At 33.1% G+C, this 21,937-nt stretch overlaps 3 protein-coding genes across 4 annotated transcripts; 1 reads left to right on the top strand and 2 right to left on the bottom strand.

Annotated features, from left to right (window-relative positions):
* Window positions 1–437: 437 nt before the first annotated feature.
* On the bottom strand, window positions 438–10,111 carry LOC128156835 (histone-lysine N-methyltransferase set-17-like). 2 transcript variants are annotated; one of them, XM_052819144.1, is made up of 9 exons: window positions 9,865–10,111; window positions 8,765–8,833; window positions 8,501–8,689; window positions 6,329–6,369; window positions 3,083–3,137; window positions 2,860–2,927; window positions 2,417–2,608; window positions 1,827–2,067; window positions 438–1,526 (listed from the first exon to the last, which is right to left on the bottom strand). In XM_052819144.1, exons 2-9 carry the CDS (start codon window positions 8,817–8,819, stop codon window positions 1,261–1,263), a joined length of 1,107 nt encoding a protein of 368 aa, XP_052675104.1. In that variant the 5' UTR covers window positions 8,820–8,833; window positions 9,865–10,111; the 3' UTR covers window positions 438–1,260. The 2 variants fall into 2 exon arrangements, with proteins under 2 accessions (XP_052675104.1, XP_052675105.1); XM_052819145.1 differs by lacking the exon at window positions 8,765–8,833 and having other exon boundaries at window positions 9,865–10,106.
* A 219-nt stretch (window positions 10,112–10,330) lies between these two features.
* LOC128156836 (histone-lysine N-methyltransferase PRDM9-like) lies at window positions 10,331–15,620 on the bottom strand. Its single transcript, XM_052819146.1, has 8 exons — window positions 15,497–15,620; window positions 15,227–15,415; window positions 15,019–15,059; window positions 14,811–14,865; window positions 14,659–14,726; window positions 14,125–14,316; window positions 10,980–11,220; window positions 10,331–10,882 (listed from the first exon to the last, which is right to left on the bottom strand). Exons 1-8 carry the CDS (start codon window positions 15,549–15,551, stop codon window positions 10,617–10,619), a joined length of 1,107 nt encoding a protein of 368 aa, XP_052675106.1. The 5' UTR covers window positions 15,552–15,620; the 3' UTR covers window positions 10,331–10,616.
* Window positions 15,621–17,945: 2,325 nt separating this feature from the next.
* LOC128191244 (uncharacterized) lies at window positions 17,946–21,512 on the top strand. The gene is made up of 5 exons (XM_052863335.1): window positions 17,946–18,027; window positions 20,215–20,438; window positions 20,778–20,938; window positions 21,115–21,290; window positions 21,469–21,512. The coding sequence occupies exons 1-5, from the start codon at window positions 17,946–17,948 to the stop codon at window positions 21,510–21,512; spliced, it is 687 nt and encodes a 228-aa protein (XP_052719295.1).
* The last annotated feature ends 425 nt before the right edge of the window (window positions 21,513–21,937 follow it).

Below are 21,937 nucleotides of genomic sequence, written 5' to 3'. Positions count from 1 at the left end.
CTACATGTAATTAGGTTCATTTGGATTGTAAAAGTAGATTTTGTTGCAGATAACTACCATGACCAACTAGCACGGGTTCTTCAACTTATTTATGAAATACTAATAACCCAATGTTTATATATGTGTGTGTACTTAGAAGCTCAATTTAACGAAAATTAATATTCAATTTTGTTCTTGCTTTCAAAGACCCTTAATTAAATTTCATTGTTATTTGCCCCTTTTCGGTATTTTAAAACCAACCAAAATAAGTGATTCATTTATGTCGTTTTGCTTATCACTAACCTAGTTGACGTATTAAGAACAATTTTTGTGAATTATAGAGGAGGGGGGGGGGTTCTCTGAAATTTTATTAATTAGCAACAATATCATTATTTAAAATGTTTATTATTCTCGTCTAATCTTCTGATTTTTCCTTTAAAATATGATGAAACAATTCATTTTGTTTGATGAACATTTTGATTAAGCGTTTATTAACAATTTTCTTAAATTTCAAATGAAATATTAAACCTGGTAATTGCAAACCAGAACGAAAAATGGACTAAAGTTTGAAATAAGAAATGTATTTAAAACTTAAATCAACTGTGAATGGAATCAATGTTGCACAACATGTAGTAATATCTAGCACGTTGATAAAATCCTAACAACGAACCATTGTGACGTCTTAAAAATAACACAATCGTAAAATTTCTTTTAAAGCCAATACGCTTTAATAACAAAAAGTGAATGGTATACCAGTAGTTGATACTGTAAACGTACTATATTTAGCCTGCACGATATTTGGCAGAAAAAGACTTTCAAACAAGTTCGCGTAAATTTGAATTAGCATGTTTTTATTGTTTCTATTCTCTAACATATAATATTTATGCAATGCATTTGGAGATATACTTGATATAACGGATGTCACTTTTCGCCTAAGCACCAAATTGAATACTCTGCCAAATGTAAACGTTTACGGTATTTCTGTCGGTTAGTCACTGACTGATAGAAAAACCAAATATTACAAAGAATACGTAAACTTGGGTTGTAGATATGCTATACATAAACATGTAAATAAATGACAAAGGAACATATGAGGTATTTCTCATGAAATATTTTAAGCCAAATGTATGATTAGTCATAAATCAGATTTTTATTGGTTTTCTAAACAGATTATTATACGTAAAACTTACTTCATTTTACGTCTATAAAATAAGTAGCTTTTTGACATTTCACATTTCTATTAAAATATCAAAACACTATGCTTAGACAAACGATTTGATATTACTTAACATCAAGTGGTTGATGTTCACATACAAATGGAACTGAAAATCCGTCTTCACCTGTATAATACGTATAATTATTTTCCCGCTGAATTTTCCACGCTCCATCGTGATATGAGTCAAGAATGCCATACTGTATTTTATTGTCCTTTATATCGTGTTTATTTGAAAACCAGTTTTGGTGGTATTTGAGATCGTTTTTCTTAAAATCCTGAGGCATATAACTCAATCGAATATAAAATGTTGAATTCAAGTCCAACTCACTCGCTGAAATGAGAAAAAAATGACACATAATATCATGTGTTTGTGATCGATTAAATAAGTTTTCGTTGTGCATATATTGTCACAGATGCTGTGGCTTTATCAGTTTTCATTTAATATTATATTTTTGCGTAGATTTTACTTAGTTAACCAACGAAATAAAATGTCCATTGAAGAGCAATTATAACTGAAACAATAGTGTATTGATATGATCATTAGCCACGAAATTAAGTATCCTTGAAACTGTGAATTACTCTATAACCACGAGAAGTTGTGCCTACTTATATTTATGAAAACACATTCTACCTGGATGTAATTTTGTAATCCCTAGCATCAATCCGTCGTTCCGTCCATACCATGTCAGTAACTCTGTGTTGGGTTCCACCTCTTTTGTCGTCATGTAAAATACTAAGTTATCACATACAAAGGAGTACACGTTTTCTTCCCACACATTTCTTGCGCAGTTGATATACCGCAACCAGTTACTTTTGGCGGGCGAGAAAGCATCTATAAAATGCCTCTTTTCCTTTTTCTTATCTTCATATATCTGCACATTCGAAAAATAGATTAACAATCAATAACATAATAAAACTCAAAGCACCGATTTAAACTGTATCAAGTCTTTACAAATAAAAAAAAAGAGAAATAATGTTATTGATGTTTAGTTAAAGATGGATAAATGAAGTTAACGTGTCAGTTTAAGGCAATGCTTAAGCATCTTAATAATATTAATTAATATCGATATTTTGTTAACCTTAAAACTATAACATAATAAAGTTAATAAAGTTTCATAATCCTATAAGGCTCGATTAACCACATAAATCGAAATATTATCAGATCTCTAAAGCATTCAAAACCTGTCCCGAAATGCATACAATATAAATACATGTACATACAACCCAGGAATATGGACTATTCCCTTCTATCTTATGTTCCTCTCCCTCATATTCTCCTAGGACTGTATACTTCCGGACTCTAGTTTTAGTCCATGCTCCGTATCCGGCGCTAGGAATTGATGACTTTGCAATAAAAAATCCACTTGGAGTTGTCAATCTCGCACGTCCATTTCCATTAAAGTTAATCGGAAGCTGTAATTTAAATTTTTTTCTATCAAACTTTACAGAAGTGTTCTCTATTGTGTTTCTATGATGATGTCAAATTTCATTCAGAAAATGTTGTTTTATTTCAAACTATTTAAGCAAGTTCTAAGCAACCAAACTTGGTTTCAATGCTTTTGTTTATATCAAACAATTGATGTGTTATGATTTTTTATACCTTTGAAATTACGAATTTAGTTTTTTTCTACCTGTAATTTGTTTAAAAATAGAATGAACTCTACCTTGGCGTTTGGGATGTAAAATTCTTCTGCAGGTTTAAACAATCTATTTGTCTTGTAGGTGTTGCAATCTAAATATATGTTACTATATATTTTTGGTCAAAGTGATATTAACAGTCATAAAAGAGACAAAAATTGAAAGCTGTGTAATCTTAATATATATATATATATATATATATATATATATATATATATATATATATATATATATATTAAAAATACTCACAATTTTCCTGATATGTTGTTACTTCACGAATTTCCTGATAAGATTTTATCAATGCCTTTAAAATTAGTTAGAGATTCATTTAACAGAAAAAAAACAGTCGTGTAAAAGTGAATGCATACAAAAAACATCATTATGGAAAATCATATACATAATCTTATGAATATTATCAACCATAAAAATGGGCAAATAATTTGTAATATGTGATATATATATATATATATATATATATATATATATATATATATATATATATAAAGCACAGAGATATTCACCTTTTATGGAGCTCCACCTCCGCCCCGGCCGGGGCTTGAACTCACGACCTCTGGAACCCATTCTCCTAGCAGTGAGCGGCCACCGCGCTAACCACTGGGCCATCTAGGCAAGACAAAAATCTTGCTTTCGATGACGAAGGGAAACTAGCACGCTGGTCGCTCACTACACGGTCGTTTGAGATACAGGTGGAATGCAGTTAAACGACAATTTGAGAGGATCGGGACGATACACATTGCATAGATATATACAAATAATAAGCACAAACATTGCAATAACTCTCAAATTGACATATACCTGCCCATAGTGAATGATAAAGATATACATAAAGCACAGAGATATTCACCTTTTATGGAGCTCCACCTCCGCCCCGGCCGGGGCTTGAACTCACGACCTCTGGAACCCATTCTCCTAGCAGTGAGCGGCCACCGCGCTAACCACTGGGCCATCTAGGCAAGACAAAAATCTTGCTTTCGATGACGAAGGGAAACTAGCACGCTGGTCGCTCACTACACGGTCGTTTGAGATACAGGTGGAATGCAGTTAAACGACAATTTGAGAGGATCGGGACGATACACATTGCATAGATATATACAAATAATAAGCACAAACATTGCAATAACTCTCAAATTGACATATACCTGCCCATAGTGAATGATAAAGATATACATAAAGCACAGAGATATTCACCTTTTATGGAGCTCCACCTCCGCCCCGGCCGGGGCTTGAACTCACGACCTCTGGAACCCATTCTCCTAGCAGTGAGCGGCCACCGCGCTAACCACTGGGCCATCTAGGCAAGACAAAAATCTTGCTTTCGATGACGAAGGGAAACTAGCACGCTGGTCGCTCACTACACGGTCGTTTGAGATACAGGTGGAATGCAGTTAAACGACAATTTGAGAGGATCGGGACGATACACATTGCATAGATATATACAAATAATAAGCACAAACATTGCAATAACTCTCAAATTGACATATACCTGCCCATAGTGAATGATAAAGATATACATAAAGCACAGAGATATTCACCTTTTATGGAGCTCCACCTCCGCCCCGGCCGGGGCTTGAACTCACGACCTCTGGAACCCATTCTCCTAGCAGTGAGCGGCCACCGCGCTAACCACTGGGCCATCTAGGCAAGACAAAAATCTTGCTTTCGATGACGAAGGGAAACTAGCACGCTGGTCGCTCACTACACGGTCGTTTGAGATACAGGTGGAATGCAGTTAAACGACAATTTGAGAGGATCGGGACGATACACATTGCATAGATATATACAAATAAGGTATATGTCAATTTGATTTTTGTCTTGCCTAGATGGCCCAGTGGTTAGCGCGGTGGCCGCTCACTGCTAGGAGAATGGGTTCCAGAGGTCGTGAGTTCAAGCCCCGGCCGGGGCGGAGGTGGAGCTCCATAAAAGGTGAATATCTCTGTGCTTTATGTATATCTTTATCATTCACTATGGGCAGGTATATGTCAATTTGAGAGTTATTGCAATGTTTGTGCTTATTATTTGTATATATCTATGCAATGTGTATCGTCCCGATCCTCTCAAATTGTCGTTTAACTGCATTCCACCTGTATCTCAAACGACCGTGTAGTGAGCGACCAGCGTGCTAGTTTCCCTTCGTCATCGAAAGCAAGATTTTTGTCTTGCCTAGATGGCCCAGTGGTTAGCGCGGTGGCCGCTCACTGCTAGGAGAATGGGTTCCAGAGGTCGTGAGTTCAAGCCCCGGCCGGGGCGGAGGTGGAGCTCCATAAAAGGTGAATATCTCTGTGCTTTATGTATATCTTTATCATTCACTATGGGCAGGTATATGTCAATTTGAGAGTTATTGCAATGTTTGTGCTTATTATTTGTATATATCTATGCAATGTGTATCGTCCCGATCCTCTCAAATTGTCGTTTAACTGCATTCCACCTGTATCTCAAACGACCGTGTAGTGAGCGACCAGCGTGCTAGTTTCCCTTCGTCATCGAAAGCAAGATTTTTGTCTTGCCTAGATGGCCCAGTGGTTAGCGCGGTGGCCGCTCACTGCTAGGAGAATGGGTTCCAGAGGTCGTGAGTTCAAGCCCCGGCCGGGGCGGAGGTGGAGCTCCATAAAAGGTGAATATCTCTGTGCTTTATGTATATCTTTATCATTCACTATGGGCAGGTATAAGTCAATTTGAGAGTTATTGCAATGTTTGTGCTTATTATTTGTATATATCTATGCAATGTGTATCGTCCCGATCCTCTCAAATTGTCGTTTAACTGCATTCCACCTGTATCTCAAACGACCGTGTAGTGAGCGACCAGCGTGCTAGTTTCCCTTCGTCATCGAAAGCAAGATTTTTGTCTTGCCTAGATGGCCCAGTGGTTAGCGCGGTGGCCGCTCACTGCTAGGAGAATGGGTTCCAGAGGTCGTGAGTTCAAGCCCCGGCCGGGGCGGAGGTGGAGCTCCATAAAAGGTGAATATCTCTGTGCTTTATGTATATCTTTATCATTCACTATGGGCAGGTATATGTCAATTTGAGAGTTATTGCAATGTTTGTGCTTATTATTTGTATATATCTATGCAATGTGTATCGTCCCGATCCTCTCAAATTGTCGTTTAACTGCATTCCACCTGTATCTCAAACGACCGTGTAGTGAGCGACCAGCGTGCTAGTTTCCCTTCGTCATCGAAAGCAAGATTTTTGTCTTGCCTAGATGGCCCAGTGGTTAGCGCGGTGGCCGCTCACTGCTAGGAGAATGGGTTCCAGAGGTCGTGAGTTCAAGCCCCGGCCGGGGCGGAGGTGGAGCTCCATAAAAGGTGAATATCTCTGTGCTTTATGTATATCTTTATCATTCACTATGGGCAGGTATATGTCAATTTGAGAGTTATTGCAATGTTTGTGCTTATTAATTATATATATATATATATATATATATATATATATATATATATATATATATATATACAATAGTATACTGTTACATTCAATTACCTCTCTGTTTTTAACAGTCAGTTTATGTATGAGTCCTTTTTCTACAAAAAAATTATTAAGTGACAATTTATTAGTATACACTAGTAAGCATTCGAAAAAAAAACATCATGGAGAAAAATATTTAAGAATTGAATATATAAATTTTTTAATAAATTTAAATAAGTAAATAGGCATTTTGTTGCTGTAGTTAAAAAAATGGACGAATGAAACAGAGAGAAAAAAATTTTAGTATCTCAATATCTAACCATCGACAGTGCGTAAAGAAAATTGGTAACCATTTAATTTTGATTAGTTTAACTAGACCTACTGGAATCGATTCTTCATCTTAAAAGGATATTATCGGTACATGTGTTCGATATTCGTCATAATATCTAACCCTTTGTCCATATATTAGTGCAGACTGTAACATTAAGCATTTAATTTTCTTTCTTTTTTTATGTATAAGGATCACATTCTGATCGATCCAAAAGTCGAAATGAAAACTAAACCGTATAAGATAAGTAATTTTTTGAGTACAAATTTCATACTGTATTAGAATTAGTGTATATATCAGGCTTGGGGTAATGCTAAATGTAATGGTAATGCATTGCAATGCATTACATGTTTTCAAAGTAATGCTAGTAATGTGTAATGCCTCAAAATTAGCATTACAAGTAATGCTAATGTAATGCATTACTTTCCAAAATCTAGTGTAATGCTGGCATTACATGGCATTACTTTGCATTACTATGCATATTTATGCATGTTCACTTTAAAAAATGTGATGAATAAATGAATAGTTGAAATTGAATTTGATTAAATTTATTTTTGAAGAAGAAAGAAATAATTCTAATTGAGAAAATAATGTTTTAATTGTACATGTTTTATTAAAAAAGGTTTTTTAAAATTCATTTTTGAATTGTTTATATTACTAAAGATAACAGCACAATTTCATAACATTTTTAAGAGTGTTGTTATTAAGAGTTTTTAATCATTTAAACAATTTGCACTTCAATAAGAAATGTGTCAACAACACACTATGCCCCCAGGATAATCTAAGTATCAAAACAATCTATTGTTATAAGAAGTGCTTAACACCCCAATCCCCTTCCCTTCGCTATGTCACAATAGAATAGGAGACAGACATGCACCTTTAAAAGCAAAATGAATGCACTGTCCATCCATGATGAAAATCAATATCACTTCCAATATTATAACCTATTTGAAAATAATCTTACATATTTTTTTCTCTCTCTCTCTCTCTCTCTCTCTGTCTTGTATATTAATTACACTGTACATTTTAATTTAGTTCGGACTGATAGAAAATACAAGATTTATGTATCTAATCTATTATTGCACTTAATATATCCTAAGATAAAGATCGTCGAACAGTATTTTCCAGTCCAAGCTTTGTCTGCTCCTGGAAAACATTTATTTAGTATAGCCCGGAAGATGGATGCATTTAAAAGATGAACCCTTTGAAACTTCTATCATAAAGTGCAACAGCAATCTTTTGTCTTAAAGTGTCCTCCGTAAAAAGAAATATGATTATAATATAATAAGAAATTTAACTGGGAAAAATTATCTGTTTATAAATCAATAAAATTAAGTGTCCAAAATTATAAAGATTTGTGTAATCTGGGGATATATCTATTTTTAGCTTTTCAAAACCGCAACATAATTTCATAAATTGTTTTTTGTTACGCATGTTATCCTGTGTCTCTATTTCATATCTGATATTGTATCATGCCAAATGTCTATAAATATCATTTTACTTATGTAATATGTTGTTCATATTGCCACAATATGATTATATATTGAGCAAATAAATAATGACTCTTGTTTATTCATTGATTTGAACCTTATACTGAGCATGAAGCTGTAGATATGTTAAAGAGTGTTGTATATTTGAAACATTTGCAAAAACTCTTTATTACCTTTACTTTAAAATAAAAGTAATGGTAATGGTAATGCATTACTTTACTCATGTAATGGTAATGTAATGCATTACTTCAAGAAAATCAAGTAATGGTAATGGTAATTTAATGCCCAAATTCATGAAGTAATGGTAATGTAATGCATTACTTTACAATGTAATTCGCCCCAAGCCTGGTATATATATATATATATATATATATATATATATATATATATATATATATATATATATATATATATATATATATATATAACCTTTCATATGTTTTCGAAGCATCTCTATCTTCCTGTATTCGTCCATTAGAACCATGTTGCCACCGGCTTTTGTGCAAATCTCAATGGAGTCTGACAAGGATTTGCTCACAAGATAAAATGAAAAACACCATTGTCCGACGTTTTCAAAACCGGCTTTGCATTTCACATTGGCAACATTGATCGTGAAAACTGTAAAAGTAATTTACAAACTTAGTTCGTTTTGGTTTGATAACATTTCAAAAATTGAAAAAAAAATATATTTACCCGAGGTGACGATTGTAACTATAAAGATATATAATGCAGATGATTGCTGTGTCATTTTATCTGAAGATCCTGTATAAAAGAATAAAGCCGATTTTTACAATGATATTCCTTAACGGTAAAAAACACAGTTGCATTGAAACTGGGATTTGTATATCTAAAGACTTTAACTTTTTAGTCTATTTCGTTGAATCACTTTTTAAGAACAAATAAATTGAATACAACGATGTATACTAAAAAATTTACAATTTAACCACCTATTTTTTTGTTGGCCATGAAATATGCATATTTCTTACAGATCGAAGCAAGGTAATTATGTTAGGTAAATATTTTTTAATTAAAGCAAGGTGACGAACATTAGATACCGTTTATTTGCGCTCATAAAGAGCAAACAAGAAGAAATTAATCCGTACAAACGCTTTATACAGGAAAATTAAACAAACGTAAACATAACATAGTGCTCACCAGTCTTGAATACATTACTCGACAGCTGACAACAAAGTTTGGCTGTTCGTTAAAAATACCACAAAAGAATTGTCAACCAGTAAAGAAAACAAACCCTTTTTATTTCAGTTAACGATTTTATAGAGGTAACTAGATTTTAGACTTACTAAGAATTTATTTGTTGACTCCACTGATATTATTTGAATGCTTATAATAATGTTTGAAAACGCATCTTTTTTCATCTCCAGAACTTTTTTTTTGAATTGCAAGTGAAATTTGATGTGCGACAGTATTATTGACAGAAGGAATCGGATATATTTTTCTTCATCAGCACTAATTAATCAAATATATGCCGAACTAGTTTAAAATCACTGTGCCGCAATGACAAAAGAGGGTGTGTTCACGAACGATGAAATATAAAGCTAAATAAAATCCACTTCTCAGCTATATTATTTAATTGTCGTTTAATATATTCCCTTTGACACCCCAATCTGCATTTTTCTTTTGAGAAGTTAATGCCACATCAAATAGATATTGCAACAACAATGTGAAAAATTCTCTGGCATGTGTTGCTAATACTAGCCATTCTATATTAATTTGCAACACATATTCAAAAAATGACACCACTCCCTGAAAAAAGTGACATACATTGTACCTACCAGACGAACAGGAATGTCAGAAGTCCGTAGTTAAAATTGATCGTTCCTTTCACTCACTGTATATCACCTTCGAAAGTGCAAATATATAAACATTACAGCGAACTAAGGCTCTTTTCTCCTCTTGGCTGATAAAATTCCAAATTGTTACCTTGTAGTCTTTCGTGTATGATTGACAGTATTTTGGTTAACGATTTTCTAGAGGTTAACTCACTAAAATTTGGACATTATTTGTTGACTCCCCCATTAAATATTTTAGTGATTATAATCGATACTTTGAGCCACAACCGAAATATTTTTTTTTTACTTTGTTTTTAATTGTCAACTTTCGCAATTATATTTATTTCATGTCTCGGTGTCAGTCTGTCGGTAAAATGTAAAAGTTTTAGAAATTAGAACCACGTTCAATAGATAAACATTCAGTACGTTACATAAATGAAAAATCTAGAAGATATTGATTGATGTTAAATATTTATTTGTACCCAAGATATTGATATAATAGTGACTGATTTGTATCATAAGAAAATAAAACGACCGCCATCAGAGGGTAAATCATTATCAGTAGTTAAGCACTCAAGATATTAACGAGGGGCACATGAGAACGTACCTTGTAATATCCTTCACCATAAAATTAATCAGATTGAGATAGGAAAAAACAATCCTTTTATCTAAGTTATATTGTATGTATATCTAATACTTTACACAGGTATTTATCTACATAAACCATTGCACTAATTTAAATAACATATTTGATCTTATTCTTTTTCCAGTGGTTCATGTTCACACACAAATGGAACTAGAAGTCCCTGTTCCCCAGTATAATACGTGTAATTTCCTTCCCGCTGCATTGTCCACGTCCCATCCTCATAAGTGTCTATAATTCCATGATATGTTTTGTTGCTCTTTTTATCATATTTATTTGAAAACCAGTTTTGATGATATTTAAGATAATCGTTTAATGAATCCTTAGGCATATAACTCAAACGGATATGAGAAGCTGATTTCAGATTCAATTCGCTTGCTGAAACATAGAAGAAATGGATTAAATAAATAAAAGCATTGCCTTTATGCATGTATATATGTGTTTCATTTTGATTTTTTTTTGATTAGATAACAACCTGGATGCAATCTCGTTATTCCTAAGAAACGTCCATCATTTTCTCCATACCAGGTCAGTAACTCTGTGTTGGGTTCCACGTCTTTTGTCGTCATATAAAATACTAGGCCGTCACAACCAAATGAAAACACGTTTTCTTCGCGCACATTCCTTGCACAGTTGACATACCGCAACCAGTTACTTTTGGCGGGAGAAGATGCGTCTATATAATGTTTCTTTTTCCTTTCTTTATCTTCATATATCTTGTATATTAGATGCATTGTAGATGAAAAAAAAATACTTGTTAACGACAAGTAACATTATCAAACAAGTTACATTGTTAGCATGATCAAAACCATATTATTTAATTAAGGAGCAAAATTTCGACTGAAACAGTAGAAAACTGTATTAATACATATTGGTTATATTTAAGTTGTAAAACTATGTATATAGATAGTTGTATCAAATATTTCAAAGAACAATATCGTTGACATTTCCCCCTCTTTATTCCTACTGATTCATTTAACATAAATAACCAGCATCAAGCTTGGTGGTCTAGGACTTGAAAATGAAATGAATTTAAATAAGTTACTGAGTAAGCTAAACAAATTCGAATTTAATGTTCTTGAAAAGTAAAACATGAAAATGAAAAATCTTAAATTAATTTTAAAAAAATCAAAATAATAGTAAAACATTTGATAACAAGAGGCCCATGGGCCACATCGCTCACCTGAACAACAGTTCCTTGTAACATTCTATTTCATAGGATATGTTATTTATTTTTTAAATTTTAAACCCCTTTCTGGGCCCCCAGTTTTGGTCCGGGGTTTATGGTTGGCTTTACCAACTACACTATTTGAGAACCCTTGCATTGTAATCTCACAAACTGTAGCATTGTAGTTCTCAAGAAGAAATTTTTTAAAAATGTTCCATATATATTTCTATGTTAAACTTTGAACCCCACTTGGGGCCTCAGTATTAGTCTGGGGGTCTTGGGGCCCCAGTATTAGTCCGGGGGTCACGATTTTACCAGTTTAGAATCTACAATAGCCAATGATGCTTGCATAGTAATCTCACAAACTGTTGCACTGTAGTTCTTGAGAAGAAGATTTTTAAACATGTTCCCTATATATTTCTATGTTAATTTTGAACCCCTTCTTGGGCCCCAATATTAGTCTGGGGGTCACGGCCTCCACAATTTAGAAATTGTACAATTTGAGAATGCTTGCATTGTAATCTCACAAATTGAAGCATTGTAGTTCTCCTCCATAAGATTTTTAAACATGTTCCCTCCTATCTTTCTATGTGAAACATTAAACCCCTTCCCCTGGGGCCCCAGTATTAGATCGCTTCTATAATTTAAATTGTTTACTATTTGAGGATCCAAGTAAAGTTATCTCACAAAGAATGACATTGTAGTTCTCGAGAAGATTTTTTAAAAACATGTTTCCTATATATTTCTTTGTTTAACTTTGAGCCCCTCTTGATGCCCCAGTATTACGGTAGTCCGGGGGTCATGATTTTAACACTTTAGAATCTACAATTGCCAAGGATGTATGCATAGTAATATCCCAAACTGTTGCAATGTAGTTCTTGAGAAGAAGATTTTTAAACATTTTTCTTGTATATGGTAAACTTTGAACCCCGCCTGGGGGCCCAGATTTTTCCCGGGGGTCACAATTTAGAATCTTCACTATACATACACGCTTATGTATAAATATTTGCATTTCTGGTGCAGTGGTTCTTGATAAGAAGATTTTAAAACATTTATCATATTTATTTCTATGTTAATCTTTGAACCCCGTTTGGAGCCCCATATTTAGTACAGGGGTCATGATTTTTATAATTTTGAATCTTCACTATACGTACAAGCTTTTGTATAAATATTGGCATTTCTGGTGCAGTGGTTCTTGAGAAGAAGATTTTTAAACAATTTTCCTACATATTTCTATGTTTAAGTTGTAGTCCGGCCCGCCTGGGACCCCAGGTTTGGTTTGGGGGTCACAATTTTTATAATTTAGAATCATCACTATATATACAAGCTTTTGTGTAAACGTTAGCTTTTCTGGTGCACTGGTTTTTGAGAAGGGGATTTTAAAACATTTATCCTATGGTTTTCTAAGTTAAACTTTGAACCCCGCCTGGGGCCCCAGTTTTGGTCCGGGGGTCACGATTTTTACAATTTAGAATTTTCACTATACTTAAAAGCTTTTGTGTGAACATTGGCTTTTCTGGTGCAGTGGTTCTTGATATAAAGATTTTTAAACATTTTTCCTACATATTTCCATGTTAAATTGTGAACCCCGCCCGGGGCCCCAGTTTTGGTCCGGGGGTCACGATTTTTACAATTTAGAATCTTCACTATATATACAAGCTTTTATGTAAATATTGGCATTTCTGGTGCAGTGGTTCTTAAGAAGAAAATTTTTAAACATTTTCCAATGTATTTTCATGTTCAATTTTGAACCCCACCTGGGGCCCCAGTTTTGGTCCGGGGGTCACGGTTTTTACATTTAGAATCTTCACTATATATACAAGCTTTTGTGTAAATATTGGCATTTCTGGTGCAGTGGTTGTTGAGAAGAAGATTTTTAAAGTCATGCGCCCTATTTTCATTGTTTCGTAATTATCTCCCCTTTAAAAAGGATTGTACCCTTTAGTTTAACAATTTAGAATCCCCTTTTCATAAAGATGCTTTGTACCAAGTTTGGTTAAATTTGGCCCAGAGATTTTTGAGAAAAAGTCAAAAATGTGAAAAGTTTACAGACGGACGGACAGACGGACGGACGGACGGACGACGGACAACGGGTGATCAGAAAAGCTCACTTGAACCTTCGGTTTAGGTGAGCTAAAACTGTTCTTAAACTCTCTGCATCAAATGAGCAATATCGATCGCTGCATAAATGCATTATTCTAAAAAATTCAAGGTATCATGCCAACACAAATTTATACTAACCAGCCAACATTTTTATCAAAGTAAACTTTGGAAACGCCATTAGCATGTTCAGGAGATCACAAAACTTGTAAATAAATAATGTACATTTTACGTAATGTAACGTACTTATTATTACATCTTTGTATACGAACCATAACTGTTTGCTTATGATTTATGGATAATCTTTTATTGGAAAAGAGGAAGTAAAATGTATGCAGAAATAGATACGCACAACCCAGGAGTAAGGCTGGTTCCCTTCTTTCTTATGTTCCTCTCCCTCATATTCCCCAAGTACTGTATACTTTTTGACTCCAGTCATTGTCCATGCTCCGTATCCAGCACTGGGTATTGAAGAGTTGGCAATAAAATAGCCAGGTGGGGTTGTCAATCGCGCACGCTCATTTTCATCAAAGAAAACGGGTAACTAATCATGAATGAATGAATATGATTTATTATCTCTCAGAGAGAGAGAGAGAGAGAGAGAGAGAAATTTAATAAATTCGACTTTGAGCAACCGAAGTGCATTCTTTATAAACAAGTGCATTCTTTACAAACACAATCGGATTTCCTTACATTAGTCCGAGGGACTATATTATGAATTATGCTTGTTAGCACAAAGAACAAAATATCATTAAGAAGTAAAGTGTTAAAAAACTAAAATTTGTTTTACATTAAAAGCTATCTTACTAAAGACAGACCTCTGATATCGTTGAAATCTACTTTTTCATTTTATGTTACGTAAAAATATTATGCACACAATTTCTACCTTTGCGTTTGGAACATAAAATTCCTCTGTTGGTTTTTTAAGCTTGTTTTTCTTGTACGACTTGCAATCTAAAAGGTCAAAATTATTTTTAAAACAATGATTATTTAAGAAGATTACAAAATACTTTCTCAGCTCCCTTTACATACACTTACACTTTTTATGATATGTCAAGAGATCCTGAAGTTCTTGATATGATTTCAGCAATGCCTTAAAAATAAAAGACAAAAGCATTAACCATATTATATTGAATTTTATGTAATACACAACGTATAATTCTATATTTCCTTAAGTTGTTATATATTTAAAACATTTAACTCGAAGTTTTTCGAATCAACTGAAAACAAAGAAATTTTGAAATACCTCCTTATTTTTCACGTATAGTTTATGAATAAGTCTCTTTTCTGTAAAAAAAAAAAAAAAAAGAAGCAACAAGATATCAGTGTATGACAAAAGTATACATTTGCTACATGTAATAAATGACTTGAAAACAACACAGGCATAAAGCTACAGGATGAAAACGGGGAAATAAGAAAAGTTTCAATGGAGTAAAGCTAATTTACCAATTTACCTTGAATATATTTCCGCAGCAAATTTAGTTTCATATGTTCATCAAGTAGAACCATGTTGCCGCCAGTCTTCTCGCAAATCTCACGTGACTTGGACAAAGATTTGCTCTCAAGATGAATTGAAAAACACCACTTTGCGATGTTTTCAAAACCAGCTTTGCATTTCAAAGTGACAACATGGATAGGGAAAACTGCCAAGGTAAAAAAAAAAAACGTACTGAATGTAAGTAAAATCAATACATATCATACAATGCTAATAAATTGACATTTACCTGTAGTGAATATTCCAACTATAAGGATGAAGTATGCAATACATTGTTGATTCATCTTACTGAAGAATGAATGTAAATTGTCAAAATAGCAGATGCATCTGACAACAATCACTGGAAAACATTTGTACCGATTAAAAACAACGGAGAATAAATACAGACTTCAACTTCGTGTACTCTCTCACGATCAATTTTTAATTTCAAATTTCTTTTATGCACCATTTAGTTATTGGATTTCTGAGGAGTTTTAATTGCGCTCTGAGGCCTTTATGTTTTAGTAATTTAATTATTAACGCTGAACCTTCTCTTGAGAGTTTGTTGGTTCCTATTCAAATATTTGTAGCCTAAATAATTACAGTAAAACATGCTTATAGGGAGCACGCTTAAAATGAACTAATGCTTGTATGGAAGTATTTTTTATTTCCGTAGTTTTTAAACATATTGTGAAGCTAACGGGTATAAGGCATTACGTTTATAAGGACGCTCATCCCTTTCACTGCGTTATAAGCCTGTTTTACGGTAATTTTAATAAAACACATTTGAACTTTTGTGTGGATATACAGATTGAAAAAAAAAACGGTTTTAAAAAATCCTTTAATCCTTGAAATTATGATTCATATATTCGTACTTACATATATCATAAAAAATTTTACGGTAGAGCATTCATGATTTCATCAACGTATTCTGTATGCGAAATTATAGGAATGAATGGTCGTAAACATATCTGATTGCATTAGTCTTCTTAAAATGAAGAACCCTACATAAAAAATAGTAAACGTTGAATATTTGAATTTTCTCTCTTTCTAATAGTTAAACGCCAAACATACCATACTTAACATTTAACGTAAATCTGATAGGTTATTCTGACTATGTAGTCTCCTAAATTGATTTATTTCTGCTAAAAGTTGGACTGCTAAAAGATATATAACTCTCTCATTTTTTAGACTTTAAACTCGCATATTATTTTGGGCTTCCTCTGTATGTCTTACAATGATTGTACCAACACCATACATATTTTAAAAGAGTGTGTTTGATTGCCATATGAATTTGGGTTATTGATTGCTTTACCTGTATTATACTTTTCATGGATGCAGCACTTCCAGTTGGTTTCTGCCGTTTGCAGTCAACGGTTCAATGTATAAAAATTTACCATTATAATTTGCATTAAATTTTAGACACACTGTAGAACTGACTGAAACATTTGCTTCATGGTAGTGTAATTCCTCTACAATTCAAGATAAATGAAGTCTAGTGTTTGTTTCTAAATTTTTTTTTCACAATCTATCCTTCCTTGTCATTAAATCTGTAGAAAATCTTCTGTGTTGTATTTGATCAATTTCTGATAAAGTAATCTCGCACTCCATATGCCCTCTCAGAAAAATTTGAACAATCACTTTTTTTTTAACAACAGTTACTGTCAGTACAGAAACCCTTTGGCAATTACACTATTTTTTAAACTAAGATAGATGAAGTCAGAGTCTGTATTAGATATGTCATCAATATATCAAATAGAATCAACATAGCATAAATTTTCTAATGAGAAAAAAAAAGACAGCAGATTTCATGTAGATTTGTAACCCCCAAGTACATGCAATGGATTTTAAATCATGTTTAGGCTGACAAAATTTTTTAAGTACACAGTATTTCCCTTTTATATTTGACTACCGCTATTTGTTCAATATATTACTCTTCAAAACAGTGAAACCTTTAGTAATGAGTCTAAAAAGATAAAAGCGCTTACATTATTTATGTAGAAGCCTCCCTTTGGCCGTTTTAATTTCCTACTGGAGAACTACCGGAATAAAATTCCTGAAGGAAATATTAATACCGGTATCCTTTAGGAATACGTATAATTTCTGTGTTTGTCGAAAATCTTAAGGAATTTTCAAAATAACTTTAGAAAATATATTCTTCTATGAAAATTATTATTCGTCATGTGATACTAAATTTTTAAGGTAAAAAACCCACCGCTAGGCGAGACACAGAACAACAGTGGTAGAGATGGTTTATCGTATGGTTTAATTATATGGATTTTTACAAAACAACATGTACAACTTTGGCGGGAGCAAAAATACCACATTGACACTGACAAATTAATTCGGCAGAGCTTTGCATTTCATCGACACTATGATTTTAACACATTGAATATTTCAAGTGTACAAAAAGTAAAATAAGATATGAATCATGGTATATATATATATATATAATTGGTACAATAACTTACAATGTAATTGCATTGCATAACAGAAGATCCGAAAATGAGCATATAAATGATTTCGTTTAGGATAACCAATGGCATATGTAAGATCGCATGACGTAGCTTGAGAATTCGATAAAATACACACTAAAACTCTGAACCTTAGTCTTTTGTGTTTTAAAACAAATTAATCTCTAATCAAGTCGATCATATATTGTTTACTTACTTTAATATTTTTGAGCCAGAATTGATATTATGACACCTGTATTCTGTATGGCTGTTTGCTGGATTGTGATGTTAGGATTTAGTTTATTTGCAGAACCTAAACCTTGCAAAGGTACTAATTTTTTATTTTGAAAAAAAAAAATCCAAGAAACATGTTGTTCAATATACATATATATCGGTGTCCGCAAAGTATTAAAAATAAAAACTTTTGGTGGTATTTTTCGAATGGCAATTTTAACAAAAAGAATGTTTATGAATGCTCACTATAAATACCGCCGCTCTGATGTGAATATACGTCCTTTTTGAAAATTTGTTTCTGACACGTGCATGGATAAACAGGAAAGTGACGTTTAAATAACGTTTGTAAAAATGATTCCCAATAAAAGACATGCTAAATCAAAGAGTGAACCAATGTATTTGGAGTATAGATCTTCAAACAGTAGTTGTTCAGAAAACTGCGACCAAAATTTGTTATAGACTGACAAGGGTAAACAGTATACCCTTTTTCTTTCGGAGCGGGGTACAAATGAACATTGATTGTAATGCGCTAATTTATTAAATACTATATGAGTTCTGGGGCAATTTAGCGCGGAAAATGTTAATGAATTGAACCATATTTTTTGTGCATTGTTGTATATAATGAGTCCGATTTTTTTAACCCATTCTTTAAAAGCCAACTAACTGCATGACTGGATATTTAGAGGAGCGGACAGGGGTGAAAATCTAAACTGAAATTGATGTTATATATGTGAACATGGTCTAAATTCTTGTTTGTTGCAGGATTGAAAAAACCTTTCTTTAAATTCTATAATTAAGATCTATACGCCATTACTTATTTCAAACCAGTGAGTAGAAATTAAGTGCGTCGTGTCTCTAATTTTGTTCTTTAGGTCAAATTACATTGAATTTTTTATCACTGTTCCAAATAAGAATTTCAGATAAAAGATTTAAAAAGAACCGGGGAGGGCGTCACCTTCTCCCTTTATTCAACTTCCCCGTTTGAACTTTTATGCATAACAAATCTGTTCATTGTTCTATAATGGTGTGAAAAAGTATGAATTAAAATAAGCTAGTTAAAGGGTATTTATTCGCCCTACACTTTCGGTCAAGAAGTTAATTAAACTCTGTCCCGAGTTTTTGCTTCCACCACTTTTTGCTTGATATTTCAATAATAGTAAATACCTTTGCGCTCATACTACGTTCATCTACTATATATATAAACTAATGTGAAAAATGGCCAGATTATCTTTTTTGAAACGCCCCCTCTACCGCTTCAGGTTTCAAAACACATCCCAAAATTGAAAGTCTACGGAGATTTTGCATTGCATCAGCCATTAATAAGCCCGGATGATAATATTGAAAAATTGCACGATCTATACCGAATGTATTCCGAATGGAGAAAAGATGTAAACATTTCCCATTATAAATCTCCGTAAGAAAATTGTTATCGTTCCTGTGAAATTTTATGTGTGAAAAGGGATAATTGTTCGATGAAGATATCTTGGATATATTCCCTTTCATCGATTTCAATTGTATTTCTTTCACAGGTATGTGAATTTTTATTAAAAATCATCAAAAATTGATGGAAGCAATAACTTGGGACAGACCCGAGGCAACTCGTTCTGAAAAGTTTTCTCCATCAAAACTAAAATCGCATTAAGTTATTCCATTTTTATTTATTAACTTTTTTGTATTAATCATAGATGTTTGATCCAAAGTATCTACCCGTGATGCATGATGTACTCGTCCTGCACTTTTTGCCATGACTTTAATTAGTCAACCGGCGTTCTTGGTTACCCCGTTCTGGAAAGTTTTATCGTTCTTTGCATCAAAACTAAAATCGCGCATTCAAGAAAGGAATTGGCTCATTTTATTTGTTCAACAATTGTCAAATCTTAACTTCTATGTATTATCTAAATAATTTATCTTCAATAATTTAATCCTCCAATATCATTTTATTGCAAGTACATGTATATATTTTGATGCAAACTACCGCTGAATCGAATCCGAAAAAGCGTGTCCACCACCTTACTCTCACTTTTGCTATTTCGGGCTTGTTTATCTAAAACGAAAGTAGGTTTTTAGATTAATTTACAATAATAACTTATCAGTTAAAATTAAATTTTAGCTTAAGGACATCATCTCACACGTGTTGAAATACCAAAGGTGTAAGCAGTTACTCTGGTGCAAACATTTTGCATTTTTTTTTTTTGCATAATGTACGTCTTGATTCAAAAGTATAGATTTGTTGAGGTGATATAAGATATATGAAATAAAATTAGAAAAAAAAATGTTTCAGATGATTGGGCGCTAATTTTTCATGCACCAAGTGGAAATGGCGAAGATGTCTTAAATACATGGAAAACCAGACACAACAACTGTGATATCGTATCTGGAATCTGTCCATGTTCGATGAGTGATGGCTGTCTGCCGCCTAAAGCCAGAATTGAAACTTACAAATCACCTTCAAAAACTTTAAGAAGTCCCTTTATAGATTACTGGGATTGCTTGAATATCAACAAAGTAAATATCCCAAGGCTTTAAAACAGATGTTTATTTGCCTAGATTATGTTATTTTAGCTATCAATCTAATGTTAATTTTGATATGTTAGCATTGTGATACAAAGACATTATAATCGACCGATAATTTGAAATCATTAAAAACACAATTCATCAACACAAATTATTTGATAATATGGCATACGCACATGTACACACGAGCTATCAATCAATTCTAACATCAAATTAGTTGGTCATTTACGATTATTTTCCTCTGGTTTTAAAGTCAACAATAACAATTCCATTTAGAATGCTAATCAGCACTAAGTAGAAATTATTGAGAAATATAACACTTTTCTGCAGGTCAAATTTGAACTAAACGTTCAGGGGGACACAGTAGCTTTCCTTGAATTTGATGGAAGAGATTCAAACTATTTAAACTGGTTTAACAACAGCAGAATCTTAAATTCAAGTTGGACCGATTTGGATAAAAGTGAAACTTACAATGTTTTTTCCATCGACACGTAAGTATTTTTGCATAAGTAATCTACAGAACCATTACTGTTGCTAAGTAAGTTTCTTGTGCTTTAAATATTATTATTATCATATAGAAATAAAAGGAAAGTACGATAAAAATTGTAAAACGTCTAATAAAAATAAAAAGGAAACATGATTTTATTAATTAATTTTCTATTTTAAGAGAGTCAATGTTTGGGAGAAACTTCTTCATCAACAAAAATAATGGAGTCTGTCATGTACGTAGTGGATGGTTAGTTGTAAAGGAAAAAACTAATCTCTGTGAATGGGATAAACACACAACGTATCCCCAATTCTTGTACAGCCAACATGGAAAAGTCACCAGGTGGATCGCTAAGGGTACGATACTTAAAAAAGCATCTGTCGTGCAACACTTGTATATTAATGTCTTTCCAGTAACGTCTTAAGTATACAAATATGACCCATATCCGTCTTAAACAAAAGCTAAAATGTGTTTAATGCTGATTTTGATTTTCAAAATATTTTTGAGTGTTTTCACTTTTCTTGCTTTTTTCAGAATACGGAAAAGCAGATGTTCTCAATGTATACATCCAAAATTGAGTCTTGTTTCTTTTTTTATAATCAATAAATATCGTCAGTTATATCATGAGATACGTGTTTCAAATGATGCACATGCAAAACAGAAAGGGACTAGTTTCATACTTATTTGCAAGAAATGCTGTATTTATTTATTTATCAAATTTGAGTGTCAACAAGTAGATCAATGCTAATGCATTTACAACTCAATATGTGTCCAGCCCCGGTCTAAGCTTTTACAATTATGCCCCCTGCCCCCCTCGATCCCCCAGATGCAAGGTTTAAGAGGCAGAAAGCATTCCCGCCGGAGCAGCTTTAACTAACTAAAAAGTTCAAACAGTGTCAAAACACTAATGAAGCTGTGGCAACAGCCATGCTCTCAACAGCAGCTCTCGCTGTTTTCAGGCAAACAGTTGCAAAGAATATAACATGATGTGGTCAACATTATA

Source organism: Crassostrea angulata, chromosome 7 (assembly GCF_025612915.1).
Source record: "Crassostrea angulata isolate pt1a10 chromosome 7, ASM2561291v2, whole genome shotgun sequence".
In the NCBI taxonomy this organism is placed as follows: domain Eukaryota; kingdom Metazoa; phylum Mollusca; class Bivalvia; order Ostreida; family Ostreidae; genus Magallana; species Magallana angulata.
Note: the sequence above shows the minus strand (reverse complement) of the source record. Positions and strands in the feature narration are given on the sequence as shown.